Source organism: Sorex fumeus, unplaced genomic scaffold (genome assembly GCF_029834395.1).
Source record: "Sorex fumeus unplaced genomic scaffold, SorFum_2.1 ptg000241l, whole genome shotgun sequence".
NCBI lineage: Eukaryota > Metazoa > Chordata > Mammalia > Eulipotyphla > Soricidae > Sorex > Sorex fumeus.
The window spans coordinates 392,551-412,962 of NW_026606298.1; the positions used below are offsets into that span (position 1 = coordinate 392,551).

Genomic DNA, 20,412 nt, shown 5'->3' on the forward strand with positions numbered 1-20,412 from the left:
ATCTCCCTGCCCTGAAAGTAATTTGATTTAATAATCAGTGTGAGAAAGAGAATACTATGTGTTTATGTTAATTAAAGGGAAAAAATCACTGGGGCTGGAGCGGCAGCGCAGCGGTAGGGCGTTTACCTTACACGCAGCCAGTCCAGCTGAGCCGGGTTCGATTCCTCCACCCCTCTCGGAGAGCCCGGCAAGCTACCAAGAGTATTCGATATGCCAGACACAGTAACAACAAAGTCTCCAATGGAGACGTTACTGGGCCTGCTTGAGCAAATCGATGAACAACGGGAGAACAGTGACAGATCACTGAGTAATTCCTATTTGTTCAATACTGGGTTAAACTCTCTTTAATTTCACCCTTGGTCTCGTAAATTGGGTATCATCCTTTTAGTGTGTGAGGGTGGTAATTCCATCCATTCCCACAGCTGGTAATCAGTGGCGTTGGAATTTAAGACCAAAGTCCAGACACTCTGAGCCACAGTGCTCTTCCCTCTCTGTGCTGATAGGTTAGTGCTTGGTTATGTTTTATTTGGGTTTTACTTTTCATTTTTTAGAAAAATGTTTTCCCCCCCTTTTTGGTGTTTGGACCACACTAGGCTACGTTCAAGGATCACTCCTGGTGGACTCAGGAATCATTAGCGGGGGCCAGGGTTTGAACCTGGCTAATAGCATGTGAGGCAAGGGCCTTATTTGCCGCATTATTGAGCCCTTTTCCATGTATTTTTTGTACCGCATGCCTCCTTTAAACCCGTGATAACACTGTGTAACTATTTTTAGCCCATAGGAGACATGTTCTTTTGTCTGGTAGTCCTTTTAGCTTCATCCAGCGTACACATAGAGTGAGCAACTTATAAGCTTTGGGGGCTAAGATAGCTTTATTAGTAAAACAACTTTGTACCAAGTTATTAATAGTTAAAGCTTGAGGCATAAAATATCAGCTTGGTGAATCTGTCTAAGGCAGTCATCTTACTTATTTTTAGGGAATGGATTTTCTTTTGAGACTGGAGGGTTAATTCAGGGGGAAAGGTATTTGCCTGCACAGCGGGTAGGGCGTTTGCCTTACAAGCGGCCAACATGGCCGACCCGAGTTCGATTCCTCCGCCCCTCTCGGAGAGCCCGGCAAGCTACCGAGAGCATTCGATATGCCAGACACAGTAACAACAAAGTCTCCAATGGAGACGTTACTGGGCCCGCTCGAGCAAATCGACGATCAACGGGAGGGCCTTTACCTTTATAACCACTCACTTATCCACAACCCTGATTCCAGTCTTGCTAGCACTTATCGTGCCTAGAATATCCCCAGGAGTCACCTCTGAGCACAGAGCCAGGAATAGCCCCTATATACTGTTAGGTAGGGGCACCTCCCAATTCATTCAGAATTTTTTTGAAGCATAAATTTAATTTTATTTTTAATAGGGGCCACATGCAGCAGTGTCAGGTACTAGGGATAGCATCTAGTGATGCTCAACTCCTTTTTTTAAAATTTTTTTTTATTAGTGAAACACCATGAGGTACAGTTGTAGACTTACAAGTTGTTGTGCTTGGGTTTCAGTTATGCAATGATCGAGTACCCATCCCACCACCGGTGCCCATTCTCTACCCCGATCAATCCCAGTATCCCTCCCACTCCCCCATCCCCCATCCCACCCTGCCTCTGTGTCAGGGCACTCCCTTTTGTTCTGTCTCTCCTTTTGGGTGCTGTGGTCTGCAGAAGAAACCTTGGGTGCCAATCATGTTCGGTCCATAGATAACGTTCAGCAGAGACTGGCCCACATTCAAAAGAACAAAAGCAACCTGTGTTGGCGCGGATGTGGCGAGAAAGGGACCCTCCTTCACGGCTGGTGGGAATGCCGACTGGTTCAGCCCTTTTGGAAAACTGTATGGACAACTCTCAAAAAATTAGAAATTGAGCTCCCATTTGACCCAGCAATACCACTCCTGGGAATATACCCCGGAGAGGCCAAAAAGTATGATGCTCAACTCTTAACTGTGCTCTGGCTATGGACTGAGGAGAGATAGGGAGGTCACACAGTCCTACGGAGTTAACTAAGGGCCTGCATACACTGGGCATGTATTCTACTACTAATCTCCTCAGCCAAAGTTCTCTAAAGAAGAGAGGTTATCGTTTGGTCTTTAATCTTGAACCTTCACTTGATATTGCAATAGAATCACTGGTTTACATTTTCAAATAGTAATGGGCTGGAGCGATAACACAGTCGGTAGGGCACTTGCCTTGCACGCGGCTGACTGGGCCGACCCGAGTTTGATTCCTCCGCCCCTCTCGGAGAGCTCAGGAAGCTACCGAGAGTATCTCACCCGCACGGCAAAGCCGGGCAAGCTACCTGTGAGGTATTTGATATGCCAAACACAGTATCAACAAGTCTCACAATGTCTTGCAAGTCGATAACGGGAGGACAGTGACAGTGACAGTGATAATGCCACAGGCAGCAGTGCTCAGGGCTTACTCCTGGCTCTATGGTCAGGGTTTACTCCAGGCTACAGGGACCACCTGGAGTGCCAGGGTTTCAAAATGGGTTGGCTGTGTGTCGGGCAAGCACCTTAAGCCTTGTACTATCTTTCTTATTTTTATTTTTATTTTTGTTTTTATTTTTTTGCTTTTTGGGTCACATCTGGCGATGCACAGGAGTTACTCTTGGCTCTGCACTCAGGAGTTACTCCTGGCGGTGCTCAGGGGACCATATGGGATGCTGGGAATTGAACCCGGGTCGGCCGCATGCAAGGCAAACGCCCTACCCGCTGTGCTATCTCTCCAGCTCCAAGCCTTGTACTATCTTTCTGAACCCATTAGTAATAGCATTTTAAAGCGGTCAGTATTTATGAGATTTAATTTCATGCCGTTGACTGTTAATGTGTGGAAATGCTAAGGAAATCCTATTGCCTCAATGTTAATTTTTCTTTTGCAGGTGGAGTAATGTTAAACGGTGAAGGAACAGCCATGGATACTCAGGGAATTTTGGCAAATAAAGGTGATTGATAATTTAAAATAATGCTTCTTATTAACTTTTTTGAGAGAGAGAGAGAATAGATGTGAATAGTGGTTATAATGAAATTTCAAGTTGAAATTTATCTGATCTTCCAAGTTTTAAAACCGCTCCTTAGAGCAGTTTTATAATAATAATAATAATAATAATAGGTAAAGGCCCTCCCGTTGTTCATCGATTTGCTCGAGCGGGCCCAGTAACGTCTCCATTGGAGACTTTGTTGTTCCTGTGTCTGGCATATCCAATACGTCACGGGGAGCTTGCCAGGCTCTGCCGTGCGGGCGAGATCCTCTCGGTAGCTTGCCGGGCTCTCTGAGAGGGGCGGAGGAATCGAACTCGGGTCGGCCACGTTGTCTACGTGCAAGGCAAACGCCCTACTGCAGTGCTATCCCATAATGATAATAATAATAATAATAATAATAATATTCTAGTAGGTTTGCCACTGACAAAATAGAAGGAAGCAATGGTGCCAAGCAAACTTTTTGTTTATAGAGCTCTGCCCTAAGAACTCTGAAAATATGTCGGTGTTATTTTTTGGTTTTGGCCACACCAGTGGTGCTCAGGGATTATGTCTGTCAGGAATCACTCCTGGAGGACTCCGAGTCCTATTTGGGATGTTGGGAATCGAACCTGTGTCAACTCTGTGCAAGGCATGTGTCCTCCCTGCGTCACTCTTCACTTCTGCTCAATATTATTATTTTTGTTTGTCTTGAAAATTTCAGGGTTAACATCCATCAAAAAGGACATGACTGACATAAACCACAGTTATGAAGATCTTGGCCTCTTACTCAAGGATAAAATATCAGAACTGAATGCTAAACTCTCCAAATTGCAAAAGGCTCAGGAAGAATCCAGCGCGATGATGCAGTGGCTGGAGAAGATGAACCAGACGGCGGCGAAGTGGCATCAGGCACCGACCCCGACAGACACGGAAGCTGTGAAGACGCAAGTCGAGCAGAATAAGGTAGACTCGGAGGGCCCAGTCCACGAGAGATTCACATTCAACTGGTCTTGGTGATCAGGAGACCGGGATCCTAGGTCTGTGATCATCAGCATGTAGTTGGCCAGTTTTCGTGCCTTTCTGCCAAGATGAGATATAAAAATGAGCGAGCTGTTGTATATAAGTAGTCCTGCTGCTTTTAGAGTAGTTTATTTTTATTACTTATTTATTTATTTGGCTGGAGCGATAGCACAGCGGGTAGGGCGTTCGCCTTACAAGCGGCCAACATGGCCGACCCGAGTTCGATTCCTCCGCCCCTCTCGGAGAGCCCGGCAAGCTACCGAGAGTATTCGATATGCCAGACACAGTAACAACAAAGTCTCCAATGGAGACGTCACTGGGCCCGCTCGAGCAAATCGACGATCAACGGGAGGGCCTTTACCTTTACCTTTTATTTATTTATTTATTTATTTATTGGCTTTTTGGGCCACACCCGGAGATGCACAGGGGTTACTCCTGGCTCTGCACTCAGGAATTACCCCTGATGGTGCTCAGGGGACTCTATGGCATGCTGGGAATCGAACCCGGGTTGGCCGCGTGCAAGGCAAATGCCCTACTCGCTGTACTATCGCTTCAGTCCCTTTTTTAGTAGTTCAAATCTATTATTTTAACAGTTAATTATTGGAAAAGATTTGAGGGCCAAATGCATTAGGGTTCTATTCTCTTCTATTTAAGTAGGATGACTTTTTTTTAAAAAGAGGGATAGCTTTTTTCTTCCCCTTTTTCAATACATGGTATTTCTTTTACACCTGGAAAGACTGAGAAAATAGTTTTCGATTGTAACAATGATGGCAAGAATGTTCTGGAATGACAAATATTTTTTGAACAAAAATGATTTATTTTTTATTAGCATCCCCAGAATGAATAATTAAAAAGTTTAATTTAATGTGTTATCTAGGAAATTGCTTATTAAGTAGTAGATTCTCAAATCTGTCAGACTTTATCAATAGTGAGCCTCTACTAATTAGAAACTTACTAATTTCATCTTCTTTTTTCCCCCAAGATGGATATGTTTTAGAATAATAACAAATTTCCTTCTACATAGTGGGACCAGAGTTACCATCTCTCTAGTATTAGTATTCCTCTTCAGGATTTTGTTTCAGATAGTTGGAGATTAATTAAGAAGAGGAAAGGAAAATAAATGGTTCTAAATTCAGGGCATCACCTACTTCAGTGTTTGATAGTGGATTTTTTTCCCCCTATTTGGGTCATGCTAAGGGGCAAATGCTTTATTTTAATTGTGGTTCTGAGTTTTGTTTGATGTGGAGTTATTTAATATATTTCATTTTATTTCCCCCACCCCCGTCTTAGTCTTTTGAGGCGGAACTTAAGCAAAATGTAAACAAAGTGCAGGAGTTGAAAGACAAATTGACAGAGCTTTTGGACGAGAACCCAAACACTCCCGACACCCCCAAATGGAAGCAGCTGTTGGCAGAAATAGGTATGTTATGTTGCCTCCACCAGAGTCCATGAACAGAAGCTTAATCTTTTAAAAATCAGAGCCTTTATCTGAAAATATTTATGTAATGGTCATAGTTCTGCTTTAATTATTTTAATGTTTCAGGATTCATTTTTGCACATTCGGAAATAAGTGTTTCAAGTTTATTGTATTGCAACTTAGCAATTCTTGGGGGTTTCTTTTGTTTGTTTTTTGTTTTTGCTGAGCACAGTATAACAAACAATAAACACTGTCCTCCCGTTGTTCATCGATTTGCTCGAGCGGGCCCAGTAACGTCTCCATGTTGAGACTTGTTGTTACTGTGTTTGGCATATCGAATACGTCACGGGGAGCTTGCCAGGCTCTGCCGTGCGGGCGAGATACTCTCAGTAGCTTCCCGGGCTCTCCGAGAGGGGCAGAGGAATCGAACCCAGCTTGGACGGGCTGGCTGCGTGCAAGGCAAACACCCTACCGCTACGCTATAACTCCAGCCAGTATATTTATTTTTATTTATTCATTAATTTATTTTAGTTCGGGGCCATACCCAGCAATGCTCAGGACTTCCTCCTGACTGTGCTCAGGGATCACTCCCAGCAGTGCTCCGGGGACCTTGTGTGGTGCCAGGGATTGAACCAGTGTTGGGATTGATGCAAGTGCCTTACACGTGGTGCCATCTCTCTGGCCCCCAAAATCGCATTTTTCAAAGTGTTTTAGTTTTCATTTTTAAAGAAATTACTCAGAATGAGTTGAATTACAATTGATAATGTTAATTGTATTGGTGCAATTCAGGGAAACTTATTAGAAGACTAATAGTTTGAGTCTGTGGTTCTCAGTCTGTGTTTCTGGAAATAGCAAACTTAGCATCACCGGGACACTTGTTAGAAATGCGGAGTTTCAGGCTGCACTTCAGATCTGTTTTTTCAGAAACTATCACCCTGGGATCTAGGAATCTGTATTAAAGACTCTCCTGGTGATTCTAATGCTGCTAATGTTTGAGAACCAATAATCTAAGCGAAACATCCTGAGGTCAGAAATGAAGTTCTGGTTACTGGGAATGTAAAAGGTGCACTGAGTTTTTATACTCTAGGAGATGAGAATGTGAAAGTCTAATTAAATATTGTTATGAATCATTGGGAGCCAATGTGACCTTTGCAAGAAATCTAAAAGTCAGAAAAAGGCTACCAATTTTTAATAGGAATACATTTAGTTTTAATCAGAAAAAGGCTACCAATTTTAATAGGAATACATTTTGTTTGAACTAGAAAAAGCCTACCAATTTTAATAGGAATACTTTTTTTTTCTTAAAGGTGAGTTTTAGAGAGTTGATGAGGTTTTTCAGTGTAATATTTGAGCACCTGGTTACTAGTGGGTGGTTTGAATAGAAGAAAAGGATTGGACTAGATAAGCAAATTTGGGGATCGTTTGCCTAGACTAGATCACTGAAAATTTACTATAAAAGAACAAATGTCTGTTGCTCTAAGGTCAGTATTGTTGACTAAACAGACTCTACCAGAAGCAATAATACCTTAGGAACATGGGGCTTTATGGAATATTCCATATTTTCTAATTCCATTTAAAATCGAACTCAGACATATTTTCCCTGGACTTTTGTTCACACTCAATTCGCAAGCCCGTGAGATCTGCATAGTTAAATGGAATTCTCTTAGGTTAGGTTTTACATGAATTACAGATGAAAAAATGTTAGTTTCATTTATGCAATGCAGGCAAATTTGTTAGAAGACTCATCAGCTGCATAGGACGACATATAGGCGGCACTCGGCATCTTTTCCGTTTTCTCCTCCAGTCTTTCTCGATCCTGTGATATTTTGCATGGAAAGAAACCACCACAAACGTATCCCTTCTCTTTTAGATCACAAGTGGCAGGAACTCAATCAATTAACAGTTGATAGACAACAAAAACTGGAAGAATCCTCTAACAATCTAACCCAGTTCCAAACCATCGAGGCTCAGTTAAAACAGTGGCTTGTGGAAAAGGAACTTATGGTCAGCGTGCTCGGGCCCTTATCTATTGACCCAAATATGCTAAACACACAAAAGCAGCAGGTGCAGGTGAGTATGGTTTGACTGAACAAGACAGATGTTTCCGGTTTCATTCTAAACACGGTAGCTTTGAACACTGTGTGCCTTCAGTTCCTGGAGTCTATGTGCAGTGTTTCATATGTCCCTACCTAAGACGCCATCGTGAGGTTAATCCCACCATCCTTCCCTCTCAAGAACCAAATCTAGGAGCCCCCCCCCAGAATGGTCTAGTCCTGTAAACATTTCATATTGTAATTTGTGCAGACCCTAGGTTTTTTTTGGGGGGGGGTTTTGGGGGTGGGGTGGGGAAGGGGGTATTTTGAGCTGTAGCCGGTGGTGTTTAGGGCTATTTCTGGCCCTGTGCTCATGGGCAGACTGTTAAAAAAAATAACACGACTGTCTTTGAAGTATTAATGTGATTGTATAAATAATAACATTTTTATGAGACACTAGCATAAGCTTTTTATTGTTTAGATACTGTCCCTTTGAGGTTTTATTCATCTTGATTGTGGCATTCGATAAGGAAACTTGTAAAGCTAATACACTAACATCACTGACAGGGACGCGTGGGGAGATGGAAGAGGAAGAGGAGAAAGATCAGGGAAGCAGCGAGTGGGCTCCTCCAGCCTCGGGGGTCGGGCAAAGCACATAAATTCCAGAAGGGGGAAATGGCCGTAAAATTTAAGTCCACTGAAATAGCAGAAGCTCCGTGGTCGTTTCCGTTAGATTTCTCTGTGACTTGGCGGCATTCGAGCAGTGAGATGCGGCTAATACAAGTCAGTCTTGGGAGTTCAGAGTCAGTTTAGAGTTTAGGGTTCTGGTTCATATATATCCTTAAGCTGAAGAAAGTGGAACCAGAAAGATTAGCATGCATTAATCCACGTTGCCCTTAAAATAATTAAGAAGGAAATTTGGGGGATTTTGTAATGAGTCTTTTGGGTCATACCTGGCGATGCACAGGGCTTACTCCTGGCTCTGCAATCAGGAGTTACTCCTGGTGGTGCTCAGGGGACCATATGGGATGCTGGGAATTGAACCCGGGTCGGCCGCGTGCCAGGCAAATGCCCTACCCACTGTGCTATTGCTCCAGCCCCATGAGCAGCCTTTTAAACTCAGGTTTATTGGCTAAATGTTTTGCATTTCAAGACTGTAAATACCAATGCATATTTTGGTTTTTTTTTTACTTTTGGGGTTACACCTGGTGATGCACAGAGGCTGCTCCTGGCTCTGCACCCAGGAGTTACTCCTGGCGTGCTCAGGGGACCATATGGGATGCTGGGAATCGAACCCGGGTCGACCGCGTTTAAGACAAATGCCCTACCCGCTGTTCTATGGCTCTAGCTCCATGCCAGTACATCTTACATTTTAGAAACTTCTACAGTCACTGAATTGAATTATTTCGTCTTATAAAACTGTTATTGCCATGCATTTCCTTAGGTAAATGCTATAGGGGTTTTCAGAATCTTGCAACCAGACAGAATAAGCAGGTTTGGTGCTAGTGTTATATGAATGTGGCCAAAAAGTGAAGTTTTTTTTTTTTGTGGGGTTGATGGTTCAGAGACTCAAACCTTGGGCCTCATACATGTGAGGCACGTGCCCTATTGCTGGACTGTGTCCCTACTCCCACCAACACACACAACATTTCTCTTTGTGCATGAAAGTTTTTTCCTGAATTGTACTCTTTTTGCCAGAAAATACAATCATTTTCTTTTTTTATTCCTTGAATGTTACTTTGGGGTTCCCCCACACACACACACACACACAGTGTGTGTGGCCACACTCAGTAGTGTTCAGGGCTTCCTCCTGGCCCTATGTTCAGGGATCACTCCTCGTAATCATCAGGCGACTGTATGTCATACTGGGGATGGAATCAGGAGGGCTGTGAGACCGGCAAGCACCTTAATACTTGTGTGATCGCTTGAGTCCAGGATGCTATTTTTAGGCTAGTTATCTCTGAAGTCGTAAGTGCTCCTTCGGTTGGTTTAAAATAAATATCCCACCTCCCCTTTTTAAGACAGTAACCTGTTATTCGATTGCCTCGAGCAGGCCCCAGTAACATCTCTTTCATCCTAGCCCTGAGATTATATTCAAGGCTCGTTAGGAGAATGAGACCCATCATTGTTACTGGTATTTGGCATATTTGGTAGGCCACGGGGAGTTTGCCAGACTCTGCCCTGTGGGCAGGCTACATTTGATAGCCTGCCAGTTTGTCCAAAATAGGAATGAGACAATAAGATGTCATAAAAAAAAGTTCTGATAAGATGTCGCGCGGCCGCTTCTGGATTTTATAGTCTCTGAGTCTTGGCCGCTGATGGGATTACACGGCGCCAGGGGGCCAGGTGGTGGGTGTGAAGACAGTAACCAACAAGTAGAAAATAAATATCTGCCATTTCTGCCTTCTTGGAAACTTGAAACTTAGTTTTCTGCCATTACCTGATAACTTGTGTGTGTATTTCCTCATCTTTCCCCTTCCCCTTAGATTTTACTGCAAGAATTTGATACTCGGAAACCTCAGTATGAACAGCTAACAGCAGCTGGCCAGAGCATCGTGCGCAAACCTGGCGAACACCCTTCTTTCCATGGGATCGTGAAAGAGCAGCTGGCAGCTGTCACCCAGAAGTGGGGCTGCCTCACCGGACAGTTGAGCGACAGATGTGACCGGATTGACCAAGCCATCGTGAAGAGCACCCAGTATCAAAGCTTGCTGAGGAGCCTCTCCAGTAAGCTGAACGACTTGGACAGTAGACTCAGCAGCAGTGCAGCGGTGAGCACGCAGCCCCATGCTGTGGACCAGCAGTTGGAAACAGCCCAGAAAATGAAGCAGGAAGTAGAGCAGGAAAGGAAGCAGGTACAAGTGGCCCAGACCCTCTGTGAGGATTTGTCATCCCTGGTGAAAGAAGAGTACTTGAAAGCAGAGCTCAGCAGGCAGCTGGAAGGCATCTTAAAATCGTTTAAGGATATCGAACAGAAAGCAGGTTGGTCTTTCCAGATATGTGCTGGGGATGGAGATCGCCCGTTGTCCATTTCCAAGCTCGTGGCTGTAATCCAGGACCCAGGACAGAGTCTGCCCCTTTGGGAAACGCAGGAGAAGAGGTGTCTGCCCACGAGAGCAGAGATGAGGGTCTTTGTTCATGTACACATGATTGGTTGGTTCTACACAGAGAAGAGAGAGTCGGCTGGTAAAAGTCCAGTTCGCGAGAGTCCATTCAAACCTTAGGTGTTCTGATTTGTATTTTATTTTTTATTTATTTATTTTTATTAATTAATTTATTTTGAATACCCATCCCTCCACCAGTGACCATTTCCGACCACCTCGAATCCCAGTAACCCTCCCACCCCCAACCCCCCCCCCCCATCTCACCCTGCCTCTGTGGCAGGGCATTCCCTTTTGTTCTCTCTCTCCCATTGGGTGTTGTGGCCTGTATAAGAGTTAAGCCTGGTTTTCAGGGAGAAATGTTGGATGATTTACTTTCCATTGATCACCTTGCATATAGGGAGATGTCGCGTGGCCGCATAAGCAGCCGCGCAGTTTCAAATAAAAGTCCTGGTTCCCGCATACTCGAGCTATGCTTGTAGAGGCTCACGGTCACCAGGGTTCCATCTGGAGGAGGCGGGATGCAGCACCTACCCCATCTGGGACTTCCCGGTGATCTCGGCTCTCTTCGGGACCTGGTGCATTCTCCAGGAGCTGTGGAGCCCCCTCCCCCCACCCCCGCCCCGCAGCCTTTCTTCTCTGTGACTGTGTGCTGTAAAGATGGCGCTGGGAGGAGGGTTGTGGGCATGACTTCTGGAATCAGAGGTTACCTGGGGGCCAGGGCAGTCCTGGCAGTTTGGAGGAAAAGTCCAAGTCCTGGTTCCCGCATACTCGAGCTATGCTTGTAGAGGTTCATGGTCACCAGGGTTCCATCTGGAGGAAGCAGGATGCAGCACCTACCCCATCTGGGACTTGTACTTTAACAGGTGTGAATGTTTTTCATTCTGTGACATTGCCCCAGAAAAGCAGGAGAATGCTATGATTAGAAAGCCTTTGTATAATTTGTTCGTTTGTAGCTATTCTGTCATAGAAAACTTCTCTAAAGAAAGGTTTGGAAGAGAAAAGCATTTGGCCCTGTTTTTGTCTTTCACCTACTTTGGCTTTAATTCAGTGACCGATGTACCCGTGTGTGTCAGAGGCAATAGGAGATACTGGACTTCCAAGAACCTACCATTGCAGAATGCCTTTGACTGCTGCTACATTTATTCTGTTGAGAAGTGACACTAGGTATCTAGAAATACCAGTGTAAAATTTTTAACGGATTTAATTTGTTCTTTATTACAGCAACCGTTTCAGACCGACTTATTTAGACACACTCTATATTTAGTAAATAGTCACTATTATGATTATTATCACTCATATGAACCTTTCTGTGGCAGTCATAAGCTAAACACTTTATGTGTAATATTCTCTAATTGTCACAGCAGCTTCTGTTGATGTTGCCAGTTTATATCTGGGGAACTGACAGTGATTTCATCATTTTACAGTTCTTATATGCCAAATACCAGTAACAATGATGGGTCTCATTCTCCTAAAGAGCCGTGAATATAATCTCAGGGCTAGGATGAAAGAGACGTTACTGGGGCCTGCTCGAGGCAATCGACGATTAACAGGATGATGAAATGAAATGAAAAAATGAAAACAGTTCTTAAGAAATTGAGCTGGGACTCAAATTTGTGTGCTCGTATATACTATATTATGTTAAATCTCGGATGTATCAAAATAAATTCAATGAAAAAGTCCTGTTTGATAAAGGGTGGGTTATCTCTCAGAATAAGTAGAACTTTGAGCCACTGTCATTTCCCTATATTGGAATAAATCTTGCCCTGTCTCTTTTCTTGTAGGGCCTGCCTCTTGTTCCTTTACTTCCCCTTTATCAATAACTTCCACTCATTTAGTAGTTTTCTCCTTATAAGATAGTGCTCGCAGTCCTTGCTTTTAGGCTGTTAGAGTTCCGTACACTTATCTGGTGCTTTTTTTTCCCCTTTTGGCTTTTCATCGGTCATATCGATATTTTCATGTAACATGGCTGTGATTTTATTTTCAGAGAATCATGTCCGGCACCTTCAGTCAGCCTGTGCCAGTTCCCATCAATTCCAGCAAATGTCCCGAGATTTCCAGGACTGGCTAGATACGAAGAAAGAAGAACAGAATAAGTCTCACCCAATATCAGCCAAACTTGATGTCTTAAAATCGCTAGTTGAAGACCAAAAACAATTCAGTGAAACTTTGAACGAGCAGTCCAATTATGAGAAAACTATTGCAGAAGGCGAAAATCTGTTACTAAAGGCCCAGGGCTCCGAGAAGGCGGCCTTGCAGTCACAACTCAATACCATCAAAACCAACTGGGATGGGTTTAAGAAGCAAGTGAAAGAAAAAGAGGACAGAGTAAAAGACGCCCTGGGAAAAGCCCTCAAATATCAAGAGCATGTCGAGACTCTTCGGCCGTGGATAGAAAAATGTCAGAGTAACCTGGAGGAAATCAAATTTTCCTTGGATCCTGCTGAAACAGAGAATTCTATTGCCAAGTTAAAATCTCTGCAGAAGGAAACGGACCAACACTTTGGGATGGTTGAATTGCTCAACAACGCAGCCAACAGCCTGCTCAGTGTCTGTGAGACCGATAAAGAGGTTGTTACGGAGGAGAACAGATCGCTGATCGAGAAAATGGACAGGGTCACTGAGCAACTTCACAGCAAGAAATCCTCCCTGGAGAACATGGCCCAGAAGTTTAAAGAATTTCAGGACGTTTCCAAGGAAGCTCAGAGGCAGCTTCAGTGCGCAAAGGAGCAGCTGGACGTACACGATTCCCTTGGACCCCAGGCTTACAGTAACAAACACTTGATGATGATGCAGACTCAGCAGAAATCCCTGAAGACGTTGAAGCAGCAGGTTGATTTGTCGAAAGAACTTGCACAGGCCCTTGTGCTGGAAACATCCGATTCTAAGGGGACCTCTGACATCTTACTCCAGGCAGAAACCTTAGCTCAGGAACATCGAGAACTCAGCCGGCAGGTGGATGAGAAGTGTTCGTTCTTAGAAACGAAGCTTCAGGGCATTGGGCATTTCCAGGATACCATCCGGGAAATGTTTTCTCAGTTTGCGGAGTTTGACGATGAACTCGACAGCATGGCCCCGGTGGGCAGAGAGGTGGAAACGTTGCAGAAGCAGAAGGAGGCGATGAAGGTCTTTCTGGAGAAACTGGCAGCACTCATGACAAGCAACGACCATGCCAATCGGACCTGCCAAATGATGCTGGCTACGGAGGACACCACTCCCGACCTCGTGGGGATCAAAAGAGACTTAGAGGCGCTCAGCAAACAGTGCCACAAGTTGCTGGACCGAGCCCAGGCTCGGAAAGAGCAGGTGGATGGGACAATCGAACGTGTCGAGGAATTCTACAACAAGCTCAAAGACTTCTCCACTAGGCTTCAGGAAGCCGAAGAACATGAAGAGTCTCAGGGACCCGTTGGTATGGAGACGGAGGCCATTAACCAACAGCTTGATGTGTTCAAGGTAGGGAATTCTTCCTCTCTGCTGAGCATTTTTATTATGCAAAGGAATTCGCAATTTGGTAGAGGTACGAGATGGCCTATTTTGTAAAACCTTCCAACATCCCCGCCGCACGAGACGGGATGAGTGTATTGGGGTTATAAGTTGGGCATGCAGGACAGTTTACTGAGGACTCAGCTCCTTCTGGATTCAAGCTGGAGATAATTTTAAGAGGTCAGAAGAGAGCTTGAAATGGCCATCATTGAGGGGTCTCCGGTTTTATTGACAGTTGACATCTCAGGGAATTAGGGCCATGTTTGAGCTCGGAGCCAGGATCTGTCCATTACATAAAAGCTTGTTCTCTTCACACAGCCCCCTTTCTCCGTGATGAACTAAGGTCTCTTCTTGCTCTCTCCCTCTTTATTATCTCTATCTTTTGCCGTTAAAGACTTTTTCTTGTAAATATTTGATTCTTCCCAAAGTTCATATATATTTATTTTTTAAAAGCAGCGAATGTTGCACAAAACACAGACCTTTGACTCATTTCCTAGGGGCCAAAGCAAAGAGTGAAAGTGAATTATTTTTTTAAATTTTTTAAAATTTTTTTATTAACGAGACACCATGAGGTACAGTTGTAGACTTACAATTTTACTAATTTTTGTGCTTGGAATTCAATTATACAATGATCAAGTACCCAACCCTCCACCAGTGCCCATTTCCCACCACCACTCATCCCAGTATCCCTCCCACCCCCCATCCTCCCCTCTCACCCTGCCTCTGTGGCAGGGTATTCCCCCTTGTTCTCTCTCTCTTCTTTTGGGTCCTGTGTTTTGCAAGAGAGGCATTGAGTGGCAATCATGTTCGGTCTATAGTCTACTTTCAGCATGCATCTCCCATCCTGGGAGGATCCTCCAAACACCCTTTACTTGGTGCTCCCTTCTCTATCTGAGCTCCCTTTTCTCCTAGCATGTGTGGCTGGCCTCCACGCCATGAAGTAAAATTCCTGGTACTATTCTCGGCCATTCTTGGGTGTTAGTCTCCTATTTTGTTACTTTATGTTCCCCAGATGAATGCAGTCTTTCTATGTCTATCCCTCTCTTTCTGACTCATTTCGCTTAGCATGATACTTTCCATGTTGTACCACTTGTATGTAAATTTCATGACTTCATCTTTTCTAACAGCTACATAGTACTCCACTGTGTAGATGTACCAAAGTTTCTTTAACCAGTCATCTGTTTTCAGGCACTAAAGTTTTTTTCCAGATTCTGGCTATTGTAAACAGTGCTGCAATTAAAAAAACAAGTGTAGATGTCACTTCGACTATACATTTTTGCCTCTCTGTGATATATTCTCAGGAGTGGTATTGCGGGGTCAAATGGAAGCTAAGTTTCTAATTTTTTGAGAATCGTCCATACTGTTTTCCAGAAGGGCTGAACCAGTGGACATTCCCACCAACAGTGAAGGAGTGTCCCTTTCTCGCCACATCCGCGCCAGCATGGGTTGCTTTTGTTCTTTTGGATGCGGGCCAGTCTCTGAGGTGTGAGATGGTATCTCATTGTGGTTTTAATCTGCATTTTCCTGATGATTAATGATGTCGAGCATTTTCTCATGTGCTTTGTTTGCCATTCGGATTTCTTCTTTGAGAAAGTTTCTGTTCGTTCATTTCCTCGCCCCATTTTTTGGTGGGGTTGGATGTTTTCTTCTTGTGGAGTTCAACCAGTGAGAGAGAATTATTTTTGATGGTCACGCAAGGCCCCCAGGTGCCAAGATACAGCTGCCAACTGAGAGTGCTCAGTGACGCTTGATGAGTGGAGAGTAGATTACAATGGTAACTGGGTTCCATGTCCTGGAATTTTCTTCATTCTCGATAGTGACCAGAGATGGCATCTGGGGACAACATTGGGTGTCCTCATGTTCAGAAATGGTTCTAAATAAGCAAGCATTTGCAGCAAAAGGTCGGATCATTTTTGTGTGTGTGTTGGGGGCTGGGACAGGGCACTCTGAGCAGTGCTCAGGGGCCGTACTTGGCTATGTGCTCAAGGGACCATGTTTGTTCCAATATTACAGGCCCAGCGACAGAGTTAGAAAGGACCTTACCATCCATACTGTCTTTCCTGCCCAGGCCCTGTTCTGTTCATGAGTTGGGATTGACCAGTGAAAGATAAGTCCCACCACTAGCCCGGAAAGGATCAAACGAGGCTAAATAAAAACAGCGCCTGAACAACCGAAAAATGTTTTCATGAGAAATAAATATAGATCAAATGGACTTCTGGAATTTTGTGCTGTTATAGTTGCTGCAGAGTTTCCTTGATTATCCTTAGTAAGATTATTTAGATGGCTGAATTTTGAAAAATACCTCCTCTTTCTGTTTCAGTTAGTTGCTGTTTATATGTTGTCCTGGAAGTCCAGGTCTTCTTTCTAGGCTTGAAAATCTCCGATTCTTCTAGTTGGATCTTGATGTTGGGTGGGGGATGGGGCTTGAGGGCACATCGGTTGTGCTCAGGAACTCTTCTCGGCTCTGCTCAGTAGTGACCCACGGTGGTACGCAGGGGACCCTGTGTGGTGCCAGGGATTCTAACCCAGTTCTGTGGGGTGTCAGGCAAGCTCTTTAAACTCTATGTTGCCTCTCCAGCCCTTGTTTTCTGGTGGTGAAGGAAGCATCCTAATGGTTAATTTTATGACTTCCTTCATTGGTCTGAATCTTGCATATGTCTGATTTGCAAAATAAGAACCTCATACAAAAGAGTTCTCTTCAGAAAAACATAAGTTCTGTGGCAGTTGCTGCTTCAAAGACTAGAGGGAAGCGTGTGTGGAGTGACCCTTCCCAGAAGAGAAAACTTAAGTTTTCATAGACTCCTGAGAAGACATCAAAGTTTAAATGACGATAATCGGATAGTCTTTGTCACTAATGAAATTAAACCATGTTCATTACCTTTGTACAACATCGTTCTCTTGGGTGAAATAGGCAAACACAACAACAACAACAACAACAAGAGTAGGTTGTGACTGAGTTGATAGAGCACAAGATACACGAGGCTCAAGACACCACTGTGGGGGCTGGAGAGATAGCACAGCGGGGAGGGCGTTTGCCTTGCACGCGGCCGACCCAGGTTCGATTCCCAGCATCCCATAGGGTCCCCTGAGCACCGCCAGGAGTAACTCCTGAGTGCAGAGCCAGGCGTAAGCCCTGTGCATCACCAGGTGTGACCCAAAAAGAAAAAAAGACACACCACTGTGGGGGTAATGTGGGAGATGGTGGGGAGGCCTTCATTTATCTTTATGATGTCAACTACTCTTAAGAAAATACACAGAAGTGATAATATTAATGCTGGTGCTAGTAGGTTTCTTTTCATTGTGTTCCTAAGAATGAGTCCACAGTGAAAATGTGCCTCTCCATCTGGGGAATCCTTTGGAAAGCAAAAAGCATCAAGAGATTTAGGAATTAACGCTCTCATCTTTGCTTGAAGAGTGTGTTTTGCAGGGTGAAAAGCACTAAATAAGCATCATTACCATTACCAATTAGAGATTGTTTTGATCGCAAAGAGAATTGAAGTGATCACGTCTTCTAAAATAAGCCACTTAGCATACTCTGTTTGCTCTCTTCTCTGATTATTTTGAAAGGAGTTGATTGATTTTAACAAAACATAGTCGTAATAAATACCACGACATATCTCCACACTCTTGAGATCCAGTGATTAAAACAAGGTGGACAAATCTTTGCATTTAATATAACTATAGTTCCATAGGTTAAGAGAAAGATGGAGAGAGAGAGAGAGAGAGAGAGAGAAATTACTATAGGAAATAAAGATGGTTATTTATGTAGTCAATAGGTTTTTTTTCTTATTTATATGTGTGTGCTCAGAAAAGAGAAGTTACAGGAATTAACATTTAACTGTGGACTTAATGTATCTATCTTTGTTCTAAACTCTCTGCCTTTAATTCTCTTAAGAATCTTGAGCGTGGATGACGTTATTCCTTCCATTGTATTGTAGGGCAGCTGACCCAGGTTGGCTGAGTGCCTTTCCCAAGGTCAAACAGCAGGTAGTAAGTGACAGGGCTTGGGTGTTTTTGTTGGAAATAAGACTATGTTTTGTGTCAACTTTATTCATCATATTCCACTCTAATATTTCCTCGAGAAATATTTCAGATTGTTTTCGCTGCCCTTGAATTGGATTGGTTTGGGTAATCATCCATTACTCACTTTAATCCTTCACCGTCTCTTTGAGAAAAGTGTACTAATAAAACAGATTGCTTTGAAAAGCGTGGGAAATCCTGAATGTATCAAACCTATGTAGAGAGAGTGTGAGGATGATAGATGATAACAGTGACCACCATCACTGAGTTAGAACTCAACATTTCATCGTGAAGTGGATATATCTTCTTCTCAGCATGGAAGGAGGGTTAGCTCCTCAGGCAGTGCTCAGGGAGCTCCAGGACCACACCCAGAAGTGCTGGGACGGCCCACTGCATGGTGCTGGGCATTGAACCTGGTCCGTGTGCCCCTCCATGTGTGCTGTCTCCCTGGTTCAGTTTTATCTTTCTTGATTAAAGTTTTGATTTCAGATCTAAATTCGCTTTTTGTTGGATATTAGGCATTAGTTTTAACATACTGCTTTAAGAGAATTGAATTTTTTTCCAGTGGTATAATATATCTCAAGTGAAAGAAACTAATAGTTTACTGAAAATAGCAAACTACTAAAATTGTAAATTCTAAAAATGAAACAAAGCAGTGAAATACTGATTTTTCTCATCATTATAAAATAGTTGTTTGACTTTATTCTCTCTGATAGCTTTATTTAATTTAATGTCATGGATAAATCTTGAAACATTGTCTCATAAAATAAATTGGGCTGGGGGAGAGAGAGAGAGAGAGAGAGAGAGAGAGAGAGAGAGAGAGAGAGAGAGAGAGAGAGAGAGAGTTCAGTGGGTAAGGTACTTGCCTTGCAAGCGGTCCAACTGGCTTTGATTCCTGTCACTCTGTTGGTTCCTTGAGCCCATCAGGAATAAGTCCTGAGTACTGCCAGTTGTGTCCCTAAAATCAAATAAAATAAATTGCCTTCAGAGTAGATAGAACTGAAACGAAGTAAAAGCTACTGTTCAACTACCCAGGAGGGAGTTTTATATTCAGTGGGAGTATAATAGACCATTCAAGGTAGGTAAGACAGACTTCCTACCCCCATCCCCTTTAAAACTTAATTTTATGTATTAACAGTTAATATCTTTGAAAGGGAAACAATTAATTTAAGATTTCAGCCCAAATACATTGATTAAAAACAAATGCGAGGGTCAGAGAGAGAATACATGGGTTAAGGCACTCACCTTGCACCACCAACCAGGATTTGATCTCGTGTACCAGATCCGGTCAGATGCTTTCCGCACATACCTGGCAGTGTTCAAGTAGCATTCCTGGCTCTGTGCCAGAAGTAACCCCTGGTGGTGATCAGGGGTCATACCTAGTGCTGGGACTTGAACCCAACGTGCAAGAAAGTGCCGTAAACCCTGTGTTATCTATCCAGTCCTAAACTATTTTAATTGTATAAATTCTGGGCTGGAGTGATAGCATAGCGGGTAGGGCATTTACCTTGCATGCGGCCCGGATTCGATTCCCAGCATCCCATATGGTCCCCCGAGCACCTCCAGGAGAAATACCTGAGTGCATGAACCAGGAGTAACCCCTGTGCATCGCTGGGTGTGACCCAAAAAGCAAAAAAAAAAAAAAAAAAGAAAAGAAAAATTGTGTAAATTCTGTTTATGATACATTTTCCTACTTCTAACTTCTAAATATTAGTCATTAAATTAAAATGTCTGAGAAGTTAATGCAGTGTCTACTGTGATTATTAATTGTAAGAAAGTACTTCTACTATATTTTTTTATTTCTACCTTAAGTTATGTGCTAAATACACTATCATAGATTCCTGGACAGAAAGCAGAGAATTCCCTTTGGTTTCCCCTTTGTGGACCACCGATTAAAATTTTCTAATTCAGGATTATCTTCAAAGCCACACTGCGTTGTTAAGTAATGTTAATGTCTCCATATTTTTATGTATCAAAGCCACATGTAACCAGCTATACACAAGGAACACATCCTAACAGAATTCCTATGATGTCATCAACAGCCTGTAAGTTCTTCTGATCATGATGAAGTCATCATTATCACCATACTGAATTGATTTAACTTCAGTGAAGATGAACGAAACTTGTTGTTTTAAGGAACATATATACGAGTGCATCCTAGCTAAATATATAACCCTCCCTACCTTTATCTAGGCCATGGCAAAAGGTCTTACTTTGGAATTTTCTCACTGTTTATTTTTGGCCATTCTGTTGCTACCCCAACAGTAAATCATGTTGCCCTGGCAGATGATCACATCACTGGTTGAAGTCTCTCTGAACCAAAGACTTCTTTTTA

At 43.4% G+C, this 20,412-nt stretch overlaps 1 protein-coding gene across 3 annotated transcripts in view; it reads left to right on the forward strand.

Moving 5' to 3' along the window:
* Positions 1-20,412, forward strand: part of DST (dystonin) — a 415,725-nt gene that overhangs the window by 288,650 nt on the left and 106,663 nt on the right. For all 3 annotated transcript variants that reach the window (XM_056108983.1, XM_056108981.1, XM_056108982.1), the window contains 6 exons: positions 2,922-2,984; positions 3,722-3,963; positions 5,311-5,440; positions 7,308-7,507; positions 9,957-10,452; positions 12,559-14,027. In XM_056108983.1, coding sequence (XP_055964958.1) covers positions 2,922-2,984; positions 3,722-3,963; positions 5,311-5,440; positions 7,308-7,507; positions 9,957-10,452; positions 12,559-14,027 — 2,600 coding nt within the window. The remainder of the gene's footprint in view (positions 1-2,921; positions 2,985-3,721; positions 3,964-5,310; positions 5,441-7,307; positions 7,508-9,956; positions 10,453-12,558; positions 14,028-20,412) is intronic.